This window comes from Grammomys surdaster, unplaced genomic scaffold (genome assembly GCF_004785775.1).
Source record: "Grammomys surdaster isolate TR1022 unplaced genomic scaffold, NIH_TR_1.0 170, whole genome shotgun sequence".
Classification (NCBI taxonomy): Eukaryota; Metazoa; Chordata; class Mammalia; order Rodentia; family Muridae; genus Grammomys; species Grammomys surdaster.
Genome location: NW_021604618.1, coordinates 23,452,590 through 23,479,865, shown reverse-complemented (window position 1 = coordinate 23,479,865; position 27,276 = coordinate 23,452,590). Strand labels below are relative to the sequence as shown.

At 44.5% G+C, this 27,276-nt stretch overlaps 1 protein-coding gene across 1 annotated transcript; it reads left to right on the top strand.

Annotated features, from left to right (window-relative positions):
• The first annotated feature begins 3,278 nt into the window (after positions 1 to 3,278).
• Tgm7 (transglutaminase 7) lies at positions 3,279 to 26,907 on the top strand. The gene is made up of 13 exons (XM_028767118.1): positions 3,279 to 3,288; positions 9,778 to 9,960; positions 10,826 to 11,071; positions 12,468 to 12,586; positions 15,147 to 15,275; positions 15,362 to 15,539; positions 17,787 to 17,925; positions 21,485 to 21,588; positions 21,987 to 22,229; positions 23,775 to 24,101; positions 24,357 to 24,517; positions 26,388 to 26,521; positions 26,748 to 26,907. Exons 1-13 carry the CDS (start codon positions 3,279 to 3,281, stop codon positions 26,905 to 26,907), a joined length of 2,133 nt encoding a protein of 710 aa, XP_028622951.1.
• Positions 26,908 to 27,276: the final 369 nt, after the last annotated feature.

Here is a 27,276-nt window from a genome sequence, read left to right as displayed (position 1 = left end):
CCAGCATGCTGGCACATTTCCCTCTGGCTGAGTCCAGGCTTGTAGAATCTGTGTACACTGTAGTAGCAGAAATTGAGACACTCAGCCTTATAATGGGGCCTTGGGGTTGACCAAAAGGAAATTCCCCAACTAAGCTGGGCAATAATGCTGTGTTTTCTTTAATTTAGACATAGAGAAACCTCTTTTCTGCTTTGGCTCCATCCATTTTTTGTTGCTGTAACTGGATTTAACAAGCTGAGGAATTTACAAAGCAGAAAGTTTATTATTATTTTTTTTTATCTATTTATTTGGTTTTCCTAGACAGGTTTCTCAATGTAGCCTTGGCTGGCCTGGAACTCACTCTGTAGATCAGGCCATCCTTGAACTCACAGAGATCCACCTGCCTCTGCTTCCCAAGTACTGGGACTAAAGGCATATGCCACCATTGCCTGGCTCAGAAAGATGTATTCAACTTCCACTTCCAGGGTTGAGGTCTGTGCCTGGTGAGGATCTTCCTGCTGGCAGCCATGATGCAGAGTCTTAGTCTAGAGCTTCAAATGTTGAAAGCAATACATCCACAAGGCAGACCCCCTTGGCAATAACCCATGAATGAGTCAGTCCATTCATTTATTAGTGGATTAATCTATTCATGGCAGAACCTTGGTGCTTACATCCCAAAGCTAACCTCTGGCCCTCCACATGCATGCACACACACATTCAAAAAATGCACATTCAGAGCAGGCACATACGCATACATCCAAAAATATTTTTACTATAAATTCAGAATATTTATACAAAATTACATATAAAAATTCTGTCTTCCTCAAAATACATATATTTCTACTATAAAGTATTCTTAAAGTTGAGAGCAGTGCCACTTCCCTGTAATCCCAAACCTTGGGAAGTTGAGACACAGAGAGTGTGAGTTCAAGGTTAGCCTAGACTACATACATAGTGACTTTCAGAGACTACCCATACACCTCCTCCAAGAAAAAAAGAAAAGATAAAGATATTCTTGCCGGGCGGTGGTGGCGCAGGCCTTTAATCCCAGCTCTTGGGAGGCAGAGGCAGGCGGATTTCTGAGTTCGAGGCCAGCCTGGTCTACAGAGTGAGTTCCAGGACAGCCAGGGCTACACAGAGAAACCCTGTCTTGAAAAACCCAAAAAGAAAAAAAAAAAAAGGGTGGTGGTGGCGCATGTCTTTAATCCCAGCACTTGGGAAGCAGAGGCGGGTGGATTTCTGAGTTCGAGAGTTCGAGGCTAGCCTAGTCTACAGAGTGAGTTCCAGGACAGCCAGGGCTACACAGAGAAACCCTATCTTGAAAAACCAAACCAAAAAAAAAAAATATTCTTGCATCAGTAACTAGGTATTCTTTTGAGCTAACAGAGTAATTTTGACAAAATAAAGCCTGTGGATATTCAGAAAATACTTGGCTGTGAGTATTTATTTATTTATTTATTTATTTATTGGCTTTTTGAGATAGGGTTTTGCTGTGTAACAGAGCCCTGACTGCCCTGGAATTGCTCTGTAGACCAGGCTAGCCTCAAATTCACTGAGATTGGCCTGCCTCTGCCACACAAGTGCTGGGATTAAAGGTGTGTGCCACTATGCCTGGCTGGTAGTGAGGGATTTTGACCCATCTGATTAGGAACTACTTTCTGAATACACTTTACACATTAAAACAGTAAGGGAATGTGACAGAAAGCTGTGATTAAGATAGATGTAGGACTTTTCAATGAGTCACACAGATTAACCCAGGGAATTACGTACCTCTTATACACCTTTGACAAGTATCAGTACTAATGTGTGAAGTCTTTGTTTTCTCACAATGCTTATTGTTCAGTTTCAGTTCTTCTCCAGGAACGTGTAATGGAGAATCTGCTTCTTTTTAAATTGTCAGTCTGGTACACAAATATACATACATATACCACAAACATATATATACATTACACATACACACACATATACCACAAACATACACACACATACATACACATCACACAAACATATATACACATTACATACACTACACACATATACATACATATGTCACACAAACATATACACACATTACACATATCACACACATACACACACCACACAAACATATACACACATTATACACACTTATACACACCACACTCACACCTGCCGTGGCCTTCTTACCTATTTTCTTACTTCCTCTTAAGCGTTATTTCCTTCTTCCTTTCCTCGAGTATTCATTCATTTGCTGTGTGAGCACATGAGTGGAGTTCTGCATGTGCCGAGGGAGGAGGTCAGAGGACAACTTCTGAGAGCTGGTTCTCTTTCCATCATGTATGTCTTGGGGATCTAACTCAGACTGCCAGGTTGACAGCGAGTGCTTTGACTAAGCTCTCTTGATGGCCCTCTATTTATTTACCTTTAAACACTCTTCGATTGTTTTTTATTTGATGTGCATGGGGGAGGGCAGTGAGTGTGGAGGTCACAGGATGACTTACAAGACTCAGGTTTATCCTTTTGTTGTGTGGGTCCTGGTCCTACTGAGTCATCCCACTGAGCCTAGTGTCTCTTTCTTAATTAAAGCATCTTATGCACTGACTGTAGAGTTTACTTTTTACTCAGTGAAATATAAAAAAAGGTCATAATTATTCTTAGATATTCTGTTTCTTATAGTCCATCTTTTTAAAACAGGCATATCTGTGCAAATAGCTAAATGATATCATTTTTGTCTTGTACGCCTACTAGTTAACAACCTATCAGAGACATGACTCCCTGTTACTGAACACTTTAATCTCCTGGACAGTTCACCTTTTTCCTATGCCTCATTCTTCTTCAGGGTGCAAAGTTCTCTTGCACAGAGTCCAAATGGGCTGCACAGTCCCCTTCTGTGACTATCCGCTTGTTACTTTCCATGGGCCATTATGTTTTCCAGTCATTCCTGTCATTCCAGTCCCAACACTGCCACTGTTGGGTGATGCCAGCCTAGAGGGTTGAGAATGAGTGTGACCCCGAGTCAGGATGTGACAGAAGAGCCAGCAGACTGAGGCTGCCTTTGTCTTCACTTGGGGACTTTACAGCTTAAGGAGGCCACAGAAACAATCCCCTCAGCAAGCATTTTAAAGGCTTAATGCAGGGCTTCTTTCCTTAAGCTAGAAGGCACCTGGAACAACGGGAAATTTCAGGGAAGGGATGGGAGGAGGAGGAAGTGACAGCCCCACCCGGCTCCGTGATGGAAGGACGTAAATGCTCAGAGAAGCATCAGGACCAGAAGAATCCTAATGCTGGCCACTTGAAGGGCCTTGACTGACCTGAGGGAGATGGATCCCGGTGAGTACTGACAGTCTCTTTAACTTTTATGAGGTGTTAAGTTCAGAGAGGGAGTGAGGCTGGGAAGGGAGGAGTACAGAGAAGACCAGAGAGCCTGAACTAGTCATGCATGGTTCACTGTGGAGTCTGTCTCCTTCCTCTCCTTTCCCCACCTTCATTTGGATCTTGGAACCCATTCAGACATCATCCATTTTCTTTCCTGAAGCTGTAGACTATCTTGCATTTACAATTCAGAGCTGGAATGCCTTTGGTAAATCCAAGGAAGACATATAGACACAGTTTATTTAATAAACATGTTAATTAGCTACTGTTTCTTACTGATGGAGATTTTAGTATTCATGCTTACAAACCATGCTGCAATGGATGCCTGGTTGGTGGAATTTTGCAAGGATGTGCAGGAATATTTTATATGCAAAACTTCTAAAAAAAATAAATGTTGGAGCAAAGGCAATGTCCACTTTAAGTTTTGATGGGCATCAACTGACTTTAAGTCTGATGTGTTTATAGTCTCACTCTATGAGGCAGTTCATCTCCCTATGCTCTGAACAAAACAGGGGATTGCTATTTCAAGCACTGCCAACAGACCGAAGGTGACTCTCAGTATGGTTTTAGTTTGCATTTTACGATCATGACAAGATGACTCTTTCTTTCATATTTATAGCTACTTTTATACATGATCCAAAAGACTTGTGCAGTCGACCCAGGAAGTGCTCTCTGGTCCATAGCAGCTATTGAAAATACTAGGTTTGGGGTATAAACAATTAAACAGTGACATAGTCACCATTAAGCAAAAACATTTCAAGGGAGCACAGTAAGTGACTAACTGAAAATCAGGTGGTTCCAAGCCTAACCTAAGCACTGCCAACTATAGAAAGAGATCAGGTGGGTTCTGGGGCCAGTTCCATTCCAAGAGACTAAGCTACCTGAGGGCTGCAGTGCTTTTTGCTTGTTTGTTTTTGTATTATTGGTAATTTGAGACAGGATCTCAGGTAGGTGGCCTAGGCTGGCCTCAAAGACACTATGTATCTGAGGGTAACCTAGAACTTCTGATCTTATTACCTTACCTCTCAAGTGTTATGATTACAAGTGGATACCACTACATCTCAGTGGTGCTGGGAATTGACCCTAGGGCTTTGTGCATGCTAGACTGGTGCTCTATCAACTGAGCCTCATCCAATACCCCAGCGTCTGGATTCTTTGGTAACTTTGAATAATGGAATGGAAATGGAGCTGTAGTTTTTCATCATTGTTTGGCTTCCTTGGGTCCTACAGAGAAGCCTGGATTGAGGGATGGCTCCCCAGTTCTTCTAGTAGAGCAGCTCCTGTAAGGTCTGTTCATTTCTTTATTTGAAAAAAAAACATAAAAAATGTAGATGGCTGTCTGGAAGGAAGGAATCATCTGATTTAGGACTATTTTCTAGGTGGTTTAGTCAAACTAAGTTTAAATGCTACTAAGTAGGTGACACTGGGCAAATTATTTAACTTTACTAATCATCTTTCTATTTACTGTCACATGGAGTTGATGAAAGCTCTTGGATAGTTGTATCGATAGAAGGAAGGTATGTACAGGAGGCCTGGAGGCCTCCCAACATTCCCTGAATATCAGCTACAGACCCAACTACTGTGGCGAGTACCATGTTTTTAAGAGCTTTGGAATTTTGCTTGGAAAACTGGTCTGGTGGAAACACAGAGAGCTTTAGGGAGGGTGAGGGCTGTCTAGACATGGGCATGGTCCATTTGGAGGCCTCAGTGTGAGAAAGTCAGAGCTACTTTATGAGGGTCCAGGAGATAAGATGGGAATCTGTTCAAGACACACTCTGGAGGACTCTGGGTCTTTGACTAAGAAGTTTGAATTTAAACTTTTGAGTTATAAGAAATTTTAATTTTCTCACACTTAAATACCCACAGAACATTCTGGTAATCTCACTACATGGGAATGGCTTCATAAACGTTTTCAGTTTGTAATCTTTGTCATTTTTAAATTGTAATCGTTCTCATTTAAAAAAACTGAAGAAATGAAAAGGAGTGTGGAATGCATCAAAGTTGTCAAATCATTATAATAATAATAATAACTGGGGAAAGAAAGCAAAGTAGCACAGACACAGATCGAGGCAGAGGGAAGGCTTGAATCCACCTGGAGTTTGGTGGCAGAGCCCAGTTCTGCTGCTGGCTGTATCATATGGAACCACCTTTAGTGTCTTTACCTGGAGCATCCCAGGCCTTGGCAATGGATTCCTTTGCTGACTCTGGTCTTCACCTACACTTGCAGGGGCCTTAGGAAGTCCTGGAAATCAAATGATTTCAACACGTATTTCTTAGCTGCCACATGCCATGGTGGCTGGTCCCTGGTACACATGGGTGGTCCCTTTCCTGCTCTTCCCATCACCTGTATTTAAGTCCCCATTAGCCTGTGACTTAGACCATTGCAACAGAAGTCTTGCTGCCATCTCCACCCTTGGCTTTTTCCCTTCTCTGGTCTGGGCTAAACACCATAGCTAAACTAATCCCAATGTACAGCTTTGATGAGTCGCTCCTGTTCAAAAGCCCATCCTTCATCAAAGTAGCACTTCCCAAGTATAGAAACGTCTGTTCAAAACAAAAGCTTGACAAACTAAAAAAACCTGAGGGAATGAATCGTTTCCTATAATTATCTGTACCTTTTATTTTCCTTTTGGCATCTAGGGGATGATTTCCCCTTATTCTTTCTTTGACCGTGTGTGTGTGTGTGTGTGTGTGTGTGTGTGTAAGCACACATTTGCACTCACATCTGCATGTACAGGCAGAGGCGAGAGTGTGACATTGGGTGTTTTTGATGATCAATCTCCACCTCATGTGTTAAGGAAGGTCTTTCACTGAGCCTAGAACTTGCTGATGCATCTAGTCTGGCTAGCCAGCTTGTTCCAAGGATCTCCTGTCTCTCAATATGAATTTTATATTCCCATTGTCATATATGAGACAATATACTTCCACATGTCTTCAAAAAATAGGGTGCTATTTTTATTATCAATATTTTAATAGATTAAATATAGATCTCATTATTGTTTTGGTTTGTATTTAATTGTGATCTGAGTAGGGTCCTAGCCTTAATGTTTATAGCCAGTTTAAATGTTTTGAACTACTGTCCTTCTGATGCCTCATTTCTTGAAGTTTGAGCACACACGCACCTGTCCATTCAGCAAACATGACTGAGCACCTGGTTACCAGAGAAGGCAGGAGACTGTGAAGACTAAAGACAGACTCTGGAGCAAGCCTGCTTGGGTTTCTATTCCAGTTTTGTCCAGAACATTCCTTCATGTCAGGAGAAACAATATTAATACTCTACCACAGAGGATTTGTGAGATATAAATGATTTTTGGACATGAATCATTGATTGGCTTGTAGTAAAAATTTCCTTAACACAAGTATGGCTTTATAAAATGCCTGGTTCTAGACATGGGGGAACCCAGGTTCAAGATAGCAAGGTCTCCACTTTTGTGGGGCTAACTCTAGATGCTATTCCATCTTCCTCAGAAAATAAAGGTGTTATGAAAGCAAGCAGTCATAGGGTGGGGCATCTTCAGTGGCCAAAGAAAGACCCAAGCATGATTGTGATTACCTCAGAACCAAGACCCAAGTGGAAGGAGGCAGGTCCGCCTGAGAGCAGGGCTGGCTGGGGTTTTGGTTTCTCCTCCTAGAATTCCTCCTAGGCAGACAACTGTTTCAATGTCTCCTCCCACCCCTTTTTAGGCTGATAATACATCTGGATATAATTTCATTCTTTATACCCTTGTTATTGTGTTAATGAAGTAAGCGCCGGGAGTCTTGTGTCTGAGGCTTGCCTGTCCTCTTATTCACACCATTAACTCTGATGGGACCACATCCAAGTCAGGCCTTGTGGGTGCTGACGTGTTTTTCTAATTGATTCAACAGGATTTCCTGCATTGTTGAGCTTCTTCCTGATTCTCTCAGCTTCCTTTCCTGGCTTCATTGGAAGCCTTTCCTTTTATTCTAAGTCATGTCTCCTTGACACGAAAAGCCCTTGGGTGAGCCAACACATCATTACATTAAGTGAACTAAAAAGAAAGCTTAAGTGTTTGGTGGTGAATGTGTTTGTCATGCATGCAGCCTTGGGCCTGAGAAGGCACCTTCCCCCTCTCCTTTGCTTCTCAAACTGGAAGAAGCCTGGGGAAAGGGAGCTGGCTGCCCTTAGGAACTCTGCTCTAGCAGTGGACAGACAGCAGCCAGGAAAGCCTCCCTTGGCCCTGTTCTCTTCTGTGAAGCACAGGTAAGGGCTCCTGGGGCCCTTCACTCCTCTTCAAGATACATTACCTTTGAAGGTAGGCGGCCTCTGGAAGGCATAGGGTGGAGCATCTTCTTAGGAAGTGCTGGGGTCTTGGCATGAATGTTTTAGGTCCCTCAAAAATATGAGATATAGTCACCTTCTAACAGATAGATCCTGTAGGCCAGCTGCTTTCACCATGACCCCTAATTTACACTGTGACTCTTTTACAAGTAAAATTGTCCTTACTTTTCCTGTGGTCCAGATTTTGTGATAAAAGTCTATCCTGTTTTTCTTATTGGTCACCTTTCTGCACGCACATTTGTGTGTGTGTGTGCATGAGTGTGCCTGTGTTCACTTGAATATTAAGTGCACAGGTGAGGGTTAGAGGACACCTTTTAAGGAGTCAGTTTTCTCCCTCCCACATGCAGGTCCCTGGATCTTCCCTAGGTTTCTCAATGCCCAGTGTCACTAAAATTCCTTCACAGCGGAAGATGTAAGCAGCATCCACATCTTCTCCTAAAACTAAAGTCCCGGTGACAAACTGAGGCAGGATTCTGACAGAGCTCACTCTGGGAAACCAATGAGTTTATTGGGCTTCTTTACAGAGCACAGGTGAGGGGTTGTTTTCAGGGGTGTATGTGATCCGCCTTGAACAGGCTGCACCTCAGCAGTGACATAGATGGAGCCCTGTCCCCAGTCTTCCTTCACTTATATACTATAACCCTTCCAGGAGGCCACATGCAACTAAGGTAGAGTTAGATACAACAGGTGTTGAGGAGTGGCTGGAGACCCAGGTGAAGGTCTCATGACCCTCCTCATTTTTCTAGAGGGAGTGTAAATAGTCACCAAAGCCCACCTGGAGTGAACAACCCTTTTATAAACAAGCACAACTGAACTTCCTAGGATAGTGGTTCTCCGGCTTGGAGGATAGTCAAACTTACTAATAGGTTGGACTTGTTAGAGGGAAAACCTAATGAATCTTTGTTGACAGTAAATGAAGTAAGAACAGCAGTAGTAGGAACAGCAAACAAATTCAAGGAGAGCTAGTACTCAGAGTAACTAAGGTACCAGGTACCTTACCAGGTACTTTTGTGGGACCAAGGTCCAAACAAATACTTCCTCCCAGGTTGAAATAAGACCAAACAGAGAACAAACTGTGTAGGGTGAGAATTCTCTTTAACTATAGTTAAAACAGTTTGCTTGGTGCTAAAATTTAACTAAGAGGTAAGTCCTATGTTAGACCTCCTTCAAGTCTCTGCTAATCAAGGCCTCTGTTTGCAATCAAGAGTAAGTTCTTGGTCTGATGCAGACTGCCTGTAACCCCCATTCACTGACCCCCTTTAACTCAACGGGTATCCTTGCCTTTTTATCTTATCCTTTTATCAATGAATAAGCTGCCAACTCTCTCACCCCCTGATCTCCTCTATAAAAAGAACTTCTAGAAGCCACTGGGGGCTGCTATCTGAAAACCCTGACTTAGGGGAGACAGCGCTGGCCAGACTAAAGTGCACTCAAATACAGCTTGCTCTGATTTGGACAACCCTGGACTTGGTCTTTTCTTCCCAGGATTAACACTTTCTCTCTGTGTATGGCTTGGTGCGGAGGTTCTCACACATGCGTCCTTACTGAAAGCTGATATAAACCCTATGAAATAGAAACTTGATCATCTCCCTATTTGTCAGATGAACACACTAAAAATGTCTAGGATCTACTAGGTGACCTGTCCAAGCAACTTGTCAAGGTGAAAACCCAGGGCTATGCATTTGTCTGATGTACTAGAAGAATCTTACAACCATACACTAGATATATACCCACAATGCCTTCTGCATAGACCTGAAATAAAATTGAGAGTCAGAAAGTAAGCCCCAAGTAATCCCACCCTCACACCTGAAAGCAGGGACTTGCCTTAGAGCAGATGTTCAGCCTCCAGGCAGCTCATTGACTTCATTCACACAGAATCCCAATATGTTTATTCCTAACCAGCAGGATGATAGAAAGAGTGGCTTTCCATTTTCTGGGATTTGCTTTGCCTTCTGGTACACCAATCCTCCAGCTCTGTGTCTCCAGAATGGATGTTCCTCCTTATCCCTGGCTAGGACCTGCTGAACTGTCCTTTGAGGTTATCCTGAAATTAGGAGGCAGAGTGGCAAAAAGGTTCATGCAGGCTGGTTTTGTATAAATGATTCCAAATGTCTCAGCTGGGCAGTGACCTGTCCTCCCTCCCCAAGTGGCAGCCTTGGAGCTCAGCTCTGTGGAACTGCAGATCCCCAGGAACAACAAGGACCACCACACTGAGGATTTGGGCTTGTCAAAACTCATCCTGCGCCGTGGTCAGATCTTCAGCATAACAGTAGTCTTCAGTCGACCCTTCCAGCCCCAAAAGGACCACCTCACCTTTGTGGCCGAGACAGGTGAGCTCACTCTGCCCTTAGGTTCCTCAGGTTCCCGCAAAACAGAAAGTTCACCTGGGGGAGGGACTCTTGCCGCTAGTTCTGAGGTTCCCTCCCCTCTCTTCTGGGACTCCCAAGACCCTATAACAGTACTATTGGTCCTATTACAGACTTATTTGTCTGGCTCAGCAAGCTGTGATGTTTTAGCCATAACAGCCAACTTTTAAGTACACAGCATGGGATAAAACTCTCCAGACCTCATTTGAATTCTCAAAGACTGTAAGTTGCCAGTCCCAGGCTCTCACGTTACAGATTGGAAATGGGAAAACAAACAAGCAAACAATAACAAAAAACAAAAGTCCAAAGATTTCTTTTTTTATTTGTTTGTTTGTTTTGTTTTCTGAGCCTGGGTTTCTCTGAGTAACCCTGGATGTCCTAGAACTCACTATGTAGAACAGGCTGTCCTTGAACTCTGCCTGCCTCTGCCTCCTGACTGCTGGGATTGAGATTAAAGGCATGTGCCACCACTGCCGAACTGAGGCCCCAAAATCTTAAGTGTCAGTAAAGCCAAGGGCTTTAGCAAATGTTGGGAGAAGATATGGATTCTGTCAGGCCACAGGGGATCATACACCACATTTATTTTACCTTTTTGAAAAAATTATTACTTTTAAGTGTGTGTGTGTGTGCGCTCACACACTGAGAGGCTATAAGTGGGCATCAGAGCCCATGGAGCTGAAATTACATGAATTCTGTCTCACATGAATTCTGGGAACCAAACTCAGGTCCTCTGCAAGAGCAGGATGCATGTTAACTGCTGGGCCACCATCCTCCAGCTCCATCACACAGACATTTGAGCCTTGGTCTGGGATCCTCTTTCTCTCCTCAGGACCAGAGCCCACAGAGCTTTTGGGGACCCGAGCCACTTTCTTCCTTGTCGAGAACCGACCTGAGAACGTCTGGAGTGCTTCTGACTTTGTGATTGACAGCAATTCTCTCCAAGTGTCCATTTTCTCACCGGCTAGTGCAGTCATTGGCCACTACACACTGAAGCTAGAGGTCTCTCGCGGCCAAGGTCCTGGTGTGACTTACCCACTGGGGAGTTTCATTTTGCTTTTTAACCCATGGAGTACAGGTAGGGCTTGCTCCCAGCTTGTCGAGCTAACTTAATACATTGGAAACGTTCTTTCTGGTTCTTCTGGCAAAGTCTGGAAGATCATCGATCATTGCATATCTGTGCAACATATTACTATGTGCTGAGACAAAGAATTAACTTTGTGTATGTGTGCATCCACATGTGTGAAGGTCAGTTTGTGGGAGCTGGTTTTCTCCTTCCAGCATGTGGGTCTAAGGCTTCATCCTCGGGTTACCAGCGTTAGCAGTAAGTGCTTTCACCTGGATCCTCTTACCAGCCCTAAACATCTTTTAAAATTGTTTTCTTTTGTGATATGGGGTCTTGCTGAGTTGTCTAGACTGGTCTTAAATTCACAATCCTCTGTCTCAGCCTCCTGAGTGTTGGAATTACAGGCATGCTGCAACAGACCTGCCTGTAAGAAATCACTTACAGTTTTTTGTTTGTTTTGTCTTGGTTTGAGACCAGCCTTCATTACACAGCCCTACTGGCCTAGAACTCATTCAGCAGACTTACAGGTTATTTTCAAATTCATAGAAGTCCACCTGTGTCTGCCTCCTGAATGCTGGGATTAAATTATGCAACACCACATTTGGTCCCACAAAGAATTTTTAAAAAGTGTTTTTTTGTTTGTTTGTTTGTTTTTGTATGTGCATTGGTGTTTTGCCTGAATGTCTGTGTGAGGGAATCAGATCCCTTGGTACTGGAGTTACAGATGTGAGCTGCCATATGGGTGCTGGGAATTGAATCTGTGTCTTCTGGAAGAGCAGCCAGCACTCTTAACCATCAATCCACTTCTTCAGCCTCTCACGACAAATTTTTAATAACATGATGAAAATATCCTTACTGTACCATTAAGTGAGATAATTTAGCAAGTGGAATTCAATTTGATTCTAACTAATTATACATATGCATATGACAAGAGAATAGAATATATTATAATGTAATACTGTGTATTTCTAAGTAGTGGGAATGAGTGATTTTCTTCTGTATTTCCCAAAAGTCTGAAATAATCTTATAATTTTCATAATCTATATTCTTATAGCATAGCTTTGGTTGCTAGCCTCTGGAGAAGCACATGGCTGTATTTTAAGAGGGCCTAGTCTTTTTTTTTTTTTTTTGAGACAGGGTTTTTCTGTGTAGCCCTGGCTGTCCTGGAACTCACTTTGTAGACCAGGCTGGTCTCGAACTGAGAAATCCACCTGCCTCTGCCTCCCAAGTGCTGGGATTAAAGGTGTGCGCCACCACTGCCCAGCGAGGGCCTAGTCTTAATCTCTGTTGCCAGGGTCAGCCATTGGCTTTCAGTTTCAGAAGGATGTTATTATTTTTATGCTGTTTTTATTTAATTTTATTTCCCTTGTGAGTTTCTTTTTCCTTTCCACTCCTCTTTCCTGCCCAGAAGACGATGTCTACCTGCCGAGCGAAACGCTGCTTCGGGAATATATCATGAGTGACTATGGCTTTGTTTACAAGGGTCAAGCAAATTCTATTACCTCTAGGCCTTGGAACTATGGTCAGGTAACACCACCTCCTGGAGGTGGACCTGGGATGGGCTTGTTGGGGGCTGTTAGCTAACAAAGGGCACTGTGTGAGGTGCTGGCCAATTTCCCTTCCAATAAGAGGGGCAAGCAAAGAAAAGATGACTTTCCTTTCAAGGTTTTTATGCTTTATTAAGAAAGCATGATGAAAGTCAACCCACAACTGTAACAAATGTTTATGTACCAGTTACCAACCCTACTAGGGTGGGTTTATGACAAGCTTTTCATTCTTCTGTGATTTGAAAGCAACAGCCCATAAGCCAACATATCCTACCACTTCATTTGAAAGCAATTCTCTTGTGTATGGGTGTTTCGCCTGTATGTATGTTTGTGTACCATGTGTATGTCTAGTGCTCAAGGAAGCCAGAAAAAGGCGATGATTCCCTGAGATTAGATTACAGAAGATTGTGTGTTAGTGAGGTTTATTTATTATTTATTTATTTTAAAGTAAGAGTGTCTCTGTTTTCTTCTTAATCCACCTAGCTCCCAAATAGTTGAGACTGGACTATTATATTTATTTATCTATCAAGTTTTAATAGTACAACAACTGAGCAGTATTACTCTATTCTAATCTTCTAAACTAATATAGCTGCCTCCCAGCTAAAATCCCAGTGAGACTTGCATTTTAGTACTGATCTGGCTCTCTGGGCTCCAGGTGTTTTCTCCTGGTCTCTCTTGAATTCTCTCCCTGTGGCTAATCCCCATTTCCTCTCTCTTGTTACCTGACAGGATTCTGTCCCCTGCTCAGTCACTGGTTGATCAGCTAGCTTTATTGACCAATCAGAGAATAATTGGGGAGCAATGTTTACACAATACAGAGACAAGAGATCCTCAGAAGGAGGACTCCAACCAGATTGGGGGGGGGGCACAGAAGTCAGCGTTTGAACTGCATGAGGATCGTCTTCATATAGTGCACAATAGCATTATGCCTCCAAGCCTCCAACTGGGAGTCACCCGTAGCTGCTGGGAATCAAACTCTGGAAGAGCAGAGAGTGCTCTTAATTGTGAAGCAATCTCTCCAGACTCTCTCTCTCCTACTGCTTTAATTTTAAAAAATTAAATTAATTAATTTTACATATTTATGTGTGTTTGTGAATTGGTGTTAGCATGCCATGGCACATGTGAAAGTCAGAGAACAACTTGGAGTCATTTCCTTTCTACCACCATGTGGGCCCTGGAGATTGAACTGCTGTCATCAGGTTTGGTGGAAGGCTTTTTCCCCACTGGACCATCATGCCTCGATCCATTCTACCCTTGTTTGTTTGTTTGGTTGGTTGGTTTTTGTTTGTTGTTCTTGTTTGTTTGCTTTTTGAGAAATTGAGGGTTTCTCTCTGTAGCCCTGGCTGTCCTGGAACTCTCTGTAGACCAGGCTGGCCTTGAACTCAGAGATCTGCCTGCTTGCACGTGGGATTAAAGGCGTGTACCACCACTACCTGATTTTGTTTATATTTTTGTTTGTTTGTGTTTTCAAGGTAGTGTTTCACTGTGTAGCCCTCATTGTCCTGGAACTCTCTCTTTAGATCAGTCCTCACTGTGTAGCCCTCATTGTCCTTGAACTCTCAGAGTTCTTCCCGTTTCTGCCTCCCCAATGTTGGAATTAAAGGTGTGCTCTTCCTCAGTAGAGGTGCTCTGCCACCACCTCCGGCTAGTTTATGTTTTTTAAGGCAGGTTCCAACTGACTTGGTTTCCCAGGTTAGCCTTAATTAACTTCCTATAGAGTGCAGATTGGCCTTAAACGTGAAATCCTCCTGTCTCTGCACTGCAACACTACTATTGTATAACTCGCCATTAAAGATAATTTTCATGCTTTAAAACTATTGGGAAGAGTTTTATAGAAACACTATTTTGAGACTGTAGACAGCACGTGAAGTTTAAATCTTGGTATCTATGTCCTGTTGTTGCCCTGAGTCACATGCTCCAGCAGGTCATAGATGGGGTAGATGTTGGGGTGAGACAGCTCAGAGCCCGGGATCTGGGCCTGGGTAGAAGCTGAGTTGGTCAGCCCACCAGCTGTCCTGTGCTTGTACCACCAGGACCAGCTCTACTGTGCTGCCAGGTGTGGTGCTGAGCCTGCCCTCCCGTGCTGCATCAGGCAGTTACCTATGATTTTGAATCTGGGGCTTCAAAACTCTTCTCTCCCATTTTCTCAAATCTTTTGTATTTCCATCAAGAGTCACACAGCTTAAATTTTTGCACTTACAAGCACTGGCTGCTCTATCAGAGGACCTGGGTTCAATTCCTAGCACCCATATGGTAGCTCACAACTGTCTGTAACTGGAGTTCCAGGGGATCTGACACCCTCACACAGGCATACATACAGGCAAAATGCTAATGCACTGAAATATAAACAAACAATTAAGACTTTTGATTCTAATACATTTCCAGTTTTATTTATACCCAGTGTGTGATCTTGTCTCATGGTAAGGCCCCAGTGTCTCCATCTCACAAACACCATCCCTTAGAAGTATGTTAAGGCCCACATTTCTGGACCTTACACATTTTTTCTTTTCTCTGATTTCGCCCTTGAAATGCCTTGTAAGTTTGAAGAGGACATCATTGAGATCTGCTTTGAGATCCTGAACAAGAGCCTCTATTTTCTAAAGAACCCATCCAAAGACCATTCTCAGAGAAACGACGTGGTGTATGTATGCAGGGTGGTAAGCGCCATGGTAAGAACAGAAGCTTCCTGCCCCTGCCTGAGGACAGCCTGAGCATCTCCCGAATGTTGTGCAAACCGCCCGTCTGCCCTTTGCAGATCAACAGCAACGATGACAGTGGTGTGCTTCAGGGGAACTGGGGAGAGGATTACTCCCAGGGTACCAGCCCTCTGGAATGGAACGGCAGCGTGGCCATCTTGCGGCAGTGGTCGGCCAGGGGTGGGCAGCCTGTGAAATACGGACAGTGTTGGGTCTTTGCCTCTGTTATGTGCACGGGTGAGTGAAGTCTCACCTACTGATTCTTCCTGACTTCTCCTTCAGGCCATGATAATACCTACTCTCAGAGTCCACTGCAGCTCATGAAGGGTCTAAAGCTCACCAATGGCCCATGACTACAGAGCAATGTGCACTTGAGTTCTTTACCTGCATACTAACCAGTCTTCAGAGGATGATCTTTGCAATCATTTCACCTTCTCTTTGATGAAGACTATTAAGAGTGGATACCTGAGCTTGCTGGGGCATGCTTCTAATTCTAGCGTTTGAGAGGAGGAGGCAGTTGGATCGGGAGCTTCCTTGGCTACCTGGGGAGTCCGGCTAATCTACACTAGATGAGATCTTGCCTCAAGAGACAGACAGACAGACAAAATGGTGGCCACCACCTGCTCAGCTCAAGATGAGTCTACAGTGGGCCAACAAGTGGAAGATGGATATGCAAGTAGATAGATCCCAGATAGCTTGACTCACACGTAGACCTGCCTGAGAGACCTGACTTACCATTAGAGCTTTGCTGTCTTGCTAACTACCTTTAGAGGATCAGGGGCACTTAACTCACTGAGCGCATTCTCAACTATTTAAAATTCAGTACCAAAGTCTTGACCCAAGTATCTGGAAAGATGAAGAGCCTAGAGTAGACCTTCCAGGTGCAGTCACACCCTGTGCTAGGTGTTTGCTGAGACAATAGGTTGATTTCCTTAGAGAAGGGGGTGGGACATAGGGTGAGAACAGGTTGCTGTTTATGACTCTCTGAGGGGAAGCATAGTCTTACAGTTATGTTCTGGGGCCTCAGATGCAGAGATTTAAATCTGAGTAGACATTAGGAGACCTTATCAGCTTACTCATGAGGTGGAGCTGTGACTACTCTGGCCTCCTGTAGCCCCTGCTTCTGCCTTGGCCTAGAAAGTCCCCAGTGTAGCCAGGTGGGCATTATGGAGTTCACCTTGAACCTTCCAATCCTAGGAAGATCAGGAAAGGGATCCATTGCTTGGGGCCCTCTCCAGGACCCTTCTGTCCTCACAGGTCACAGAGTGTCAGGGATGTTGAATAGAGAGAGAGACGTGACCATTAAGCTGCCTTTGGTCACCTATAGGCCAGGTCTGAGTCATGCATCCTGCAGGTGTGTAAAAAGTCCAGGCGCAGAGCTGGAGAAGACAGCTAACTACTGACAGGTGGTTCTGCTGGGGGCTCTTCAGTGTGTAGAGACAGAACGACTCTTATTCTTATTCCTTTTACTTAAAAAGCAAACAAACCAAACCAACATTGTGACTTTCTCAGTAGCTCCAGTTAGACACTGGCTGTCCTCCTAGGAAGAGTGAGTAGGAGAGACATCTTCTGAATTTACCACACTGACAGGTGTGAGGACCTAGTTCCAAGACACACTCAGCTCTTGACTACACCTGGCTGCAGGCAGTTAGTAGGTGTGTAAGCCTGGGATAATGTCTGCTTTGAGCAAATATAGCCGTGCAATCATAGCTTTATGTACTATCCTGAGGAGCCAAAAGAGGGCGCTGCTGGCTTATCAAAGACAGTAAGTTGTTCCTAATCGCTGAGCTCATCCACTGCATCTCTATAGTGGAATGAATATTCTATCTATAGCCACTCTCTTATTTGTTTGTTGTTCAGCTATTTATATAGGACACAGTGCTGAGGAACAAACTCAGAACCTCATACATGCTGGGCAAGCACTCTCCCACTGAGCTACATCCCCAGCCCAACAATTTTCCTCTTTCTTTCAACTCTTAAGTAGAATGACAGATTCAGAATTTCAAAATTGAAAGCCAGGCAGTTCAATTCTTCACTTTCTTACTTACAAGGAGACAAACCAGAGAAGTTACGACACATATCCCAGGTCACATCATTTCTCTTTTGAAACTGGTCAAACTTTCTTTTTCCTTTTAAAAATTCTCATGTGTTTTAGTTTTGTTGCTTTTAACTTGGAGAGCTGCTAGAAAAAAGAGCAGGGAAGGAGAAGTTAATTATTGTTTTAAGTTGCTCACAAATGATTTCTTCCACTTTGTAGATGGATATCACTGGTGAGCAGGCGGGCGGGTGGACAGATGGGAGGGCAGGCGGGCGGGCGGGCAGGTGAGTGGACAGGCGGGCAGGCAGGCAGGTGGGCAGGAGCTTCTCTGCGTTCCACCCTTCGGGAATAAAGCAGTTGCTACAAGTTTGAAGGTAAGAAACTGCATGAAAAGGTTAAGAATTCTGCCTGACATGAGCTCAGCCATCTCTCCTTCCTCTCTGTAGTAATGAGATGCTTAGGTGTTCCAACCCGAGTCGTTTCCAATTTCCATTCTGCACACAACACAGATGGGAACTTGACCATTGACACTTACTACGACCGAACCGCAGAAATGCTACCAGCTCAGAGGCCAGACAAAATCTGGTAAGAGGTTTTGTTTGAAACAGCTCAGCACTGTCCCAGGTAGGGGGTGAAACTGATTTGGCTTGTCTCGGATGTATGACTGTCCTGTAATATCTCGTTGGGGATGCTTAGAGAAGAATTCCCAAGCCCAGGAGGCTGTTCTGGCTAGTTAGATCATCAAACATTCAGACATAGGCATCGGAATATCATCCTGCACACCTGGGACATGTGAACAGCTATGTGTCCTGATCACTGGCCTCTCTGAGGCTCTGGGTTGTTAGTAGTCAGTCGCCCCCACACCCAGGAGGCAGAGCCAGGATTTACTGGTCTGGATTTCTCTGCTTAGCTCTTCAGTGTGGCTTTCTTTCTGGGGCTAGGGCAGAGGGAGCTTTATCTGTGCACCTCGACACGTTTCCCTGTTCTCCTCCTGCCTGCTCCACCCTGGGTCTGCTTTCCCTCTCTTTCTCTCTCTTATTAGTTTCCAGGTATGAGAAACCGAGATGCACTTTCCTCTGTAAAGTGCAGATAGTGCCTACTTCACAGGGTTGTTAGGGCTGAAGGCCAGAGTACAGCTGAGAAGGTTTTTCAAACTGGGCTCCACAGACTGGGGCCTGAGTCGTAACTGGTTCAAGATCAGTAGGCTATCTGAGAGGGTTGTGTCTCTCCTTAGAACACTGTCTACTTAACTGAACATATAACTGAACTTGATCAAGAGAACGCCAGACAAGCTGCCAACAGGGCTCACTCGGGGTAGAGGGTTGTTTTCAAGTTAGCATAATGAAGAAAGGCCAAGGAACAGATCCAATATCAAAGGAAACTAAGATATTACAAGAAAATGCAATGTGTGAGTTCTGTACACAAAATACAGCCTGAGTTCTGTAGGGCAAAAAGACTACAAAGGACATTATTAGGTCAACTGACAAACCAAATACAGATAGCAAAATTACTGTAAAAAGGTCATATCCATAAGTGCTAAGGCTTAACTGTCCAAGGCTATATACTATTCTTGGGGGAAATATATATGTATGTATGTATGTATGTATGTATGTATGTATCATATAATACATACATCCATAGCCATATAAAAGAAGACAAATGGAGAAAAATGTTGTTAACAGATGAAATTTTTGTATTCTTGCAACTTTAAGTCGGCAATTTTCTTGTAAATATTTAGTTTTTATGAGATACATACTTTCCAAGTTCAAAATTTTTATTTTATTTCTTTTACATCACAACTGCAGTTTCCCCCCATCCTTCCCCCATCCACTCCTCCATTTGTCTTCAGAAAAAGTATGGCCTTGATATATATATCAATCAGCTGTGGCATATCAAGTTGTATTAGCACCAGACACCTCCTCTTCTATTAAGGCTTCAGAAAGCGACACAGTAGGAGGAAGTGTCCCAAAGGCAGGCAGCAGAGTCAGAGACAGCCCCTGCTCCCGTTGTTAGGAGCCCCACAAGAAGATCCAGCTACACCACTATAACCTATGTGCAGAAGGCCTAGGTGAGGCCTATGCAGATTCCCTGGTTGACAGTTCAGTCTGTGAGCCCCTGTGAGCCCAGGTTAGTTGATTCTGTCAGTTTTCTTGTGGTGTCCTTGACCAGTCTGGCCTCTATACTCCTTCCTCCCATATCCCCGTCTTCCAAGGGATTCCCCAAGCTCTGCCTAATGTTTGACTGTGGGTCTCTGCATCTGTTTCCATCAGTTGTTGGGTGAAGTGTCTTTGACGACAATTGCAGTTACTTTTTAAAAATTCCTTATTCTTTTTTACTGCCTCCAGGTTTTTTATTCATTTGCATGGATTTTATAAATTTTATGCTACATATCACAGTTAAAAACTCATTTACACGAAAAGTATTTTATTATATGTATTCATTACTGGGTACTGTGTTATAGAAGGACATTTTAAAAATTATGTCTTTTATTTTCTTATATAAGTGCAGTCCTCACACCTTGTCAAGGGAACTTCTCTTTGCAACAGGTGGAGACCATTACAGAAAACCACAACCAATCAAAATCCAGAGTTGAGGAGCCCAGCCCCAACAGATACATAAGAGAGTTTTTAACAAGCTATACTATATTTTGTGTTGAGTATATTACTTCCAGACCCTCGCCTCCTCCTTTTCCCCTTTGTATTCACTTGTAATATATATGTTTGTATGCATATATAATATATATACATACTTTTATGTATCTATAACAATCTAGTGGCTGGCAAGATTGCTCAGTGGGTAAAGATGCTTTTTGCCAAGAGTCCCATGTTGAAGTAATTATTTAAATTACTCTTGTAATTGACTCTCTTGTCAAATTGACTATCTAAGCTGCAGCAGCTCTGCCTAGCTCAGCGGCCATGTTTCTTGGCTGGAGGCCATGTGCATGCCACAGCTAGAAATGGCCAGCCAGAAACACCAGCCCTGCCACCCATGAGACGTCAGCGTGGGAGATGGCTCTGCCAATCTTCCACACTGTCTCTGCAAGGCTGGGCATTGCCCAGACCATCCCGCCATCCATGCAGGCCAAGTAGGAAAATGAGACTCTAATGGTTAAATTATCCAAATCTTATATACTTCGTAATGATCAGTAACAAGATGCTCATACAATCAGAAGTGTAACCCAATACCCAACCTAGATATACCAACTACCTTTGATTGCTACAGACACATGCTCCATGCTCCTCTCTTTCTTTCTCTCTCTCTCTCTCTCTTTCTTGTTCCTGTCCCTAGCTACTCCTCTTCCTTTTCCTTCTCCTCCTCTCCTCCTTACTCCTCCTCTTCCTCTCCTTACTCCTCCCACCTTAGCTCCTCCTGCAGTCCCAGAACCTACAAGAACGAAGGAAAGAACTGACTTCCAAAAGTTGTCCTCTGACCTCCACACCCGTGGGTATGCACACTCCCTCCCAAGATAAAGAAATGTTAAAAGATTAAAATCTAAGAACTACAGTTGAGTGAAATCAAGACATTTGTTTTCTGATACTGGCTTAACTTACTTAGCGTAGTTATTTTCAGGTGCTTCTATTTTTCTACAAAAGACAAGACTTTGTTTTTCCTTTGCTGACGGTAACTGTCATATCCACAGATTGCTTTTAGCAGTGTATCCAATCTTACGATATTAACTCTTCCAATTTGTAAGCACAACAGGTCTTTTTGAAAAAAAAAAAGAAAGAAAGAAAATCTTGTAGCATCTTCTTTAATTTCTTTCTTCAGTGTTAAAGTTTTAATTGTAGAACTCTCATTTCCTTGATTAGGTTTATTCCAATATACGTATTTTTTTTTTGTGGCAATTGTGAATAGGATTTTTCCCTTTATCTATTTATTTACTTACAGTCCTGGCTATCCTAGAACTCTCTTTGTAACCCAGGCTAGTCTCCGACTCACAGAGATCCACCTGCCTCTGCCTCTTAACTATTGAGATCAAACTCATGCACCACTGGCTCCTAGATTGCCTTCTCTATTACAATTACTTTCTAATACAAAGAAGAAAATAAAATTATAAGCCAAAGCCATAAAGTACTCTGCATAATGTTTGGTGCCTGAAAACCCCTCAGGAAATATGAACTGTGGCTCCTTCCCCCGTCTGCAGGAACTTCCATGTCTGGAATGAGTGCTGGATGATCAGGAAAGACCTTCCACCAGGGTACAATGGCTGGCAGGTTCTGGACCCCACGCCCCAGCAAGCCAGCAGTGGTGCGTAGGAATCGTGTGCAGGGGCCAGACTCTCTGGGAGGCCAGCGAGGATGAGCACGCAGATAGCCAGAGGGGTACAGCAGCTTCCCACTTCCCTCACTTCCCAGGGTTGTAGCCCAGACAGTGTCAGGTCCCGGGTATACCTTCGCCATGAACATTGGGGTCTCTGGGATGAGCAGTGAACATCTCTGTTCTTTCCTCTCCTGTAAAGTCAGGAAGATGGTGTGAGGGTCAAATTTTTACACGTAAGTGCATTTGGTAAACTGGAGAAGGCCCTGGTGTGAGAGGCATCATTACCACAGCTTGTTACTTCGTATCCTCTCCCGAGGCCACAACCCGCCGTCTTGGGGCCCAGGTATCTATAGCCCTCCGTGTCCCAGTTTCTGTTTCCTCCACAGGGTTGTTCTGCTGTGGCCCTGCCTCTGTGAAAGCCATCAAGGAAGGGGATGTCCAGCTGCCCTATGATACCCCTTTTGTGTATGCAGAGGTGAATGCTGATGAGGTCATTTGGCTTTTTGAGGGTGGCCAGATCCAGGAAATCCTGGCCCATAACACCAGTTACATCGGGAGAGCAATCAGCACCAAGATGGTAGGGTCAGATGAGCGCCTGGACATCACCAGTTCCTACAAGTATCCAGAAGGTGCCTGGGCCTTGGATTTGGGTGGGGCTGGGTATAATCACTGGGGGATCCCAGATTAAAATACCACCACCAGCCCCTTAGACAAACTCCCAGGGGACTGGGAGTTTTTTAGATCCTGGGTACTTGATCCTGGAATAGATTTGCCTAGATTTAGCATATAAAAATATAGGATGCTCAATTAATTTTAAATTCCAGATAAATTAAGACAAATACATTATTATTATAAATATGTTCCAAATGACATCTTTAATTTCTGATTACATTTATTTATTGTGTACATGCATGTATGTCGATAGGAACACGTACTACAGTGTGTGTGTGTGTGTGTGTGTGTGTGTGTAGGTCAGAGCCCAGCTTGCGGGAGTTGGTTTTTGCCCGTGGTTTTTCCATCACATGGAGATTGACTCGTGTGAAGCTGGATAGTGGATGTCTTTCTCCACTGAGCCGTCATGCCAACCCTGTATGAGATATTCTTCTGCTAAAAAGAATTCACTATTTATCTGAAATTCAAATGAACTGGATATAGTTTTTAGTGTGTGTTTCAAATATTACATGTAATTATAATAAAGGGTATTTACTTAGCTTAAATTCACATTTAATTGGAGGTCCTGCATTTTATCTGGTCGCTCTATCAGGGTCACATATTTGTCCCTCTGTGTCCATCACAGTAGGGGTAGAGGCAAAGGGAGAGATGGACACTCAGGAGGAACAGGGCTCTGGGCCTGTGGAAGGGGGCAGACATCCCTGTGGAGAGCTTTGGTGGACTCTGGCCACCAGAGAACTAAGCAAGGCTCTGCTGTGCTATAAGTGAGTTAGCCTGGATCATCATCTATGCTTCTATTACTTTATCAGTGAAATGAGATAGCTCCCCTCAAAAGGCTAAATGAGCTAGTGTGAAGAATACACTGGAAACATAGTAAGTGTTCTAGAGGAGTCCACAGTCTGGAGTAAATTTGAGTTTTGAGCCTGGATGTTGAATTATTCCCAAGGGAAAGAGATGAAGTTATATCTAAAGGACGTGAATATGTATTTTAGGAGAGAGAATGCAGGCAGGGAAAATAAGCCTCTGGCCTTGATGATGATGATGATGATGAGGAGGAAGATGATGGTGATGATGGTGGTGGTGGTGGTGATGGTGATGATGGTGGTGGTGGTGATAATGGTGATAATGATGGTGAGATTCATGATGATAATAGCACTGATGGCAAAGAACCACACAGAACCTTACATTCATGCAATTACATGAGCTAACTTTTAGCAACCCTGGGCAACCCAGTATTGTCCCTGGCTTCCGTATAATAGAACCACACACTGAGACGAAGAGACTGGGATAGAGCAAGGGGTTGGAGCCAGCACTGAGCAGCACCAAGCCTCATCCCAGCCATGATGTTGTATGTTCTCTGTATGGCTACTCACTGTGTATTACATGGTTAGGGCTTCTGGCTGGCAGCCGAGAGTTCAGTTATTTGTTTCCCCAAGGAAGTCTTTAGTCTCCTCTGCCCTGCCTGACTGATGTCTTTGTTCTGTGTGGCTCTATTCTGCCAGGATCCTCTGAGGAGCGGTCTGTATTCATTAAGGCTTCCTGGAAATTGCTGGAACCGAGAAGGAACTCTTCATCCCTCCTGGATCTCCTAGAATCTGGGAGCTTTAAGGATAAGCCGGTGCAGCTGCAACTCCACCTGGCTAGCCCACCCACGTGGGGCCAGGACCTGCTGCTTAAGCTACATGTCCGGAGGGTGCCAGTCAGAGCCCACGCTCAGGGCCCCATCGGACTGACAGTGCGCTTTTGTGCACAGGCCCTCCTGCATGGGGGCAGCACTCGGAAACCCTTCTGGAGACACGTGGTACACTTGAATGTGGATTTTGAGAAGGGTGAGTTTGTAGCAGGCATGAGAAGTCACCTGTAGAGAGGAAGCTTTGGGTCTGTGAATCAGGCTGGCCTTGTCTAGCCGAATCACAGACAACTGCGTACACAGATCCCAGGCATGGAAGCTGCAGGAGTTGGGTGCCAGTGCAGTCGATACCTGTGGCATCATCCTAACACGTCTGACAACAATGATCTCTGAGTGTAGCGTTTCTTTCTAGCCCATCCCGTGGACTCAAGACAATGTTTTTGCCTATGTTTAGAGCTTCAGTGGCCACTCCTGCTGCCCTACAGCAGTTACAGGGACACGCTGACAGATGAAAAACTGATCCATGTGTCTGGCATCGCTGAGGTTGAAGAGACAGGGCAGTTCATTCTGGTCCTAAAAGATTTCTCTCTGGAGCCTCCCCACTTGTCTATTGAGGTGAGGTCTCTGAACATAGATGGGCACACACAGGCTCTAAGATGTTCTCCTCATGGGCTTGCGGGGTACCACGCCCTATCACAGATGACGACAGTGCAGTCACACAGCTTTATTCTTGATCATAGGCAACAGGCTGAGAGGTGGTAGGGCTGTGGTGCTCTGCATATAACAAAGTGTGAGGTCATGAGGGCATCTTAGAGCGGTCACAAGGGCATCTTAGAGCGGTCATGAGGGCATTCTAGGGAGATCATGAGGGCATCCTAGGGAGATCATGTGTTGCAAAGGATGGTGAGGAAAATGCTGTGTAGAGAACAGATGCAGGCATGTTATCATGGAGGTGTATTAAGTCAGGAGATCTCTTCCCAAAGATAGAGATAAAAAGGCAGTGACTTGGAATGTGAGTGGGTGTGAGGAGAGGAGACAGATTTTTAGACAGATTATATGGTTAAATTCAAAAGGTGACTGCAGATAAGATGTGTCATGCCACAAAGAAGAGAACAAGAAGTGAACTTCAGACATTGAGACCCAATGCCAGAGTGGCTTGGGTAGCATTAAAGTGCAGGAAAGCTTCATGAAGGAAGGCACGTGTCCTGCCTGTCTCCTGTCACCTGAGCTGTCTTCCCCCAAAGCCTTCTTCCCCACCTTTCCATTCCTCTCCCAAAGTCTTTCCCACTGCCTTCCGCAAGCCCAGCTCTGTACCTGGCAACCTGGTTAACAGTATGCCTGACACTAACCAACAGAAGGATTGTTGGAGAGTTCCATGTCGGATCATAAGTCAGTTGGCACGTTTGTGGTTTTCACCGGGGCATGCTCTAGGTTGTCAGGTGATGTGCTGCTAGATGCCTTCTGTGTGAGGCACAGTGGGGCACAGTTGCAAGCATAGACATAAGTTTGGTGCTGAGGCAGGGCCCTGCCTGTTGCCCAGGGCAGAGCCCCAGTTGTAATGGGACCAAGTAGGCTATGGCTTTGTCCACATGACTGTAAGACCCATGGGTGATGAATGCCACTGTGCTGGATTCCAGAGTTATTTTCACCCATTTGGCTCTGACACCCACTTTGTAGACTTTGTTCCCTTGTTTGAGCTTCAGGTAAGTTAGGATGTGTTCTTCTTCAATACTCTGGCCAAGCATGTTCTCTGAGCATGCCCTCAGTGTGATCTGGGTGGACAGAGTGCATTTGGGTCTATTACTCATTCACCGATGCTCATCATCCAGATGGTACTATCCTTGACTCCAGGACTGAGTCCCTGCCTCCCTTTACAGGCTAAGGCTATGCTTCCCCCATGACACAGAAGCACTGTACACAGCTGGGGGAAAATGGGCGTCTACTGCTGGTATCTGGGAAGATACAACAGGACGAGAGGAAGAGCCTGGGTTAGGGTCTAAGGCCCTTAGGTTAGGTTCTGTCTCATTGTCAATATATGTTGGGATCTCTGCTTCGTCATTTCTTTTTTGGTTAAATGATATCACTGATGGCACATAGGTGGCACACATGACACTCCTTCCTGGTCCTACACATGGGCTAGATATTACTAATCAATCATAATTGGTTGGACTTGTGCTTGGTTTCCTACCTAACACATGCTAGAGACCACTAACCCTTTGGGACCAGTACTTCAGTTGAAATCCAGCAGGCATCTTCAAATAGATGGTAGTAGAGAAACTCTATACTCAATCCTAATGTGATACTTCCTAGAGAGCCGTCAGCTTCTAAAACGGGTGAACATTTGTGTTAGTTTGAGCTATTCCCCACCCCCCACTAGTAGCACCTACGCTCTAAGCAGTCCCTGGTGGTCACAGGAGGAGTTGACAGCGTGGGGTGTAGCAGTAAGGCCGGGGACCTAGGGTACCTCTGTCTTCTCCCCACACAGGTGTTTGAAAGGGCTGAGGTGGGCAAGGCCCTGAACATCCATGTCACCCTCACCAACACCCTAATGGTGCCTCTGAATAACTGTACCATGGTTCTGGAGGGAAGTGGCCTCATCAATGGGCAGATGACAAAAGAGTGAGTAACATTGTCATTGACCTCTCCCTGAGTGGCTGTGCCTCACAAGACTACTGGATCCTCTCTAGTCTCCAGATGTCATTACTTCCCCAACTTCAGGAAGCTGGGGGTTTGGTGGATGGGGGCTGGGGCGGGGTGTGCTACTCACTAAGCAGATCTCCCTGTCCCATTGCCCATCCAAATGGCCAATTCTCAAGGCTCCAACAGGCTGCTTTTTCACTTTTAGCCTTGGGACTCTGATGGCTGGACACACCATCCGAATTCATCTGGAGCTCTACCCCATCAAAGCTGGGCCCCACCAGCTACAAGTCCTCATCAGCAGCAGCGAGGTCAAGGAGATCAAAGGCTACAAGGACATCTTCATTGCTGCAGCTCCAGCCTCCTGAGGCCTGCCTTCCTAATGTTCTCCCCGGTCCTTGTCCCAGCCTCCCTTCCCATCCCCAGCATAGCCTCATAGCTTTTTACTTCTCAAAGTGGTTGGAGTATTTGTTCAACCTCTGTAGTGTGGGTAGTTGAAACTCTGTAGAACCGCTGTGATCATGGGAAGAAACAATAAAGATGTGTTAGCTCTCTGCTGCGCTAAGAAGCCACTGTGTGGATGAGTGGGCCCTCTCTGTTCTTATGTTCTCTTCGTCTCTTTCTTCTGTTAAGGGTTCCATCCACAAACTAAGCCCAGGGGATCTTCTCTAATGTTGCTTCTCCAAATTTAGTCTCCAAGGTCTCTCCACTTAATCTAGAGGCAGAGGTGAGAGGAG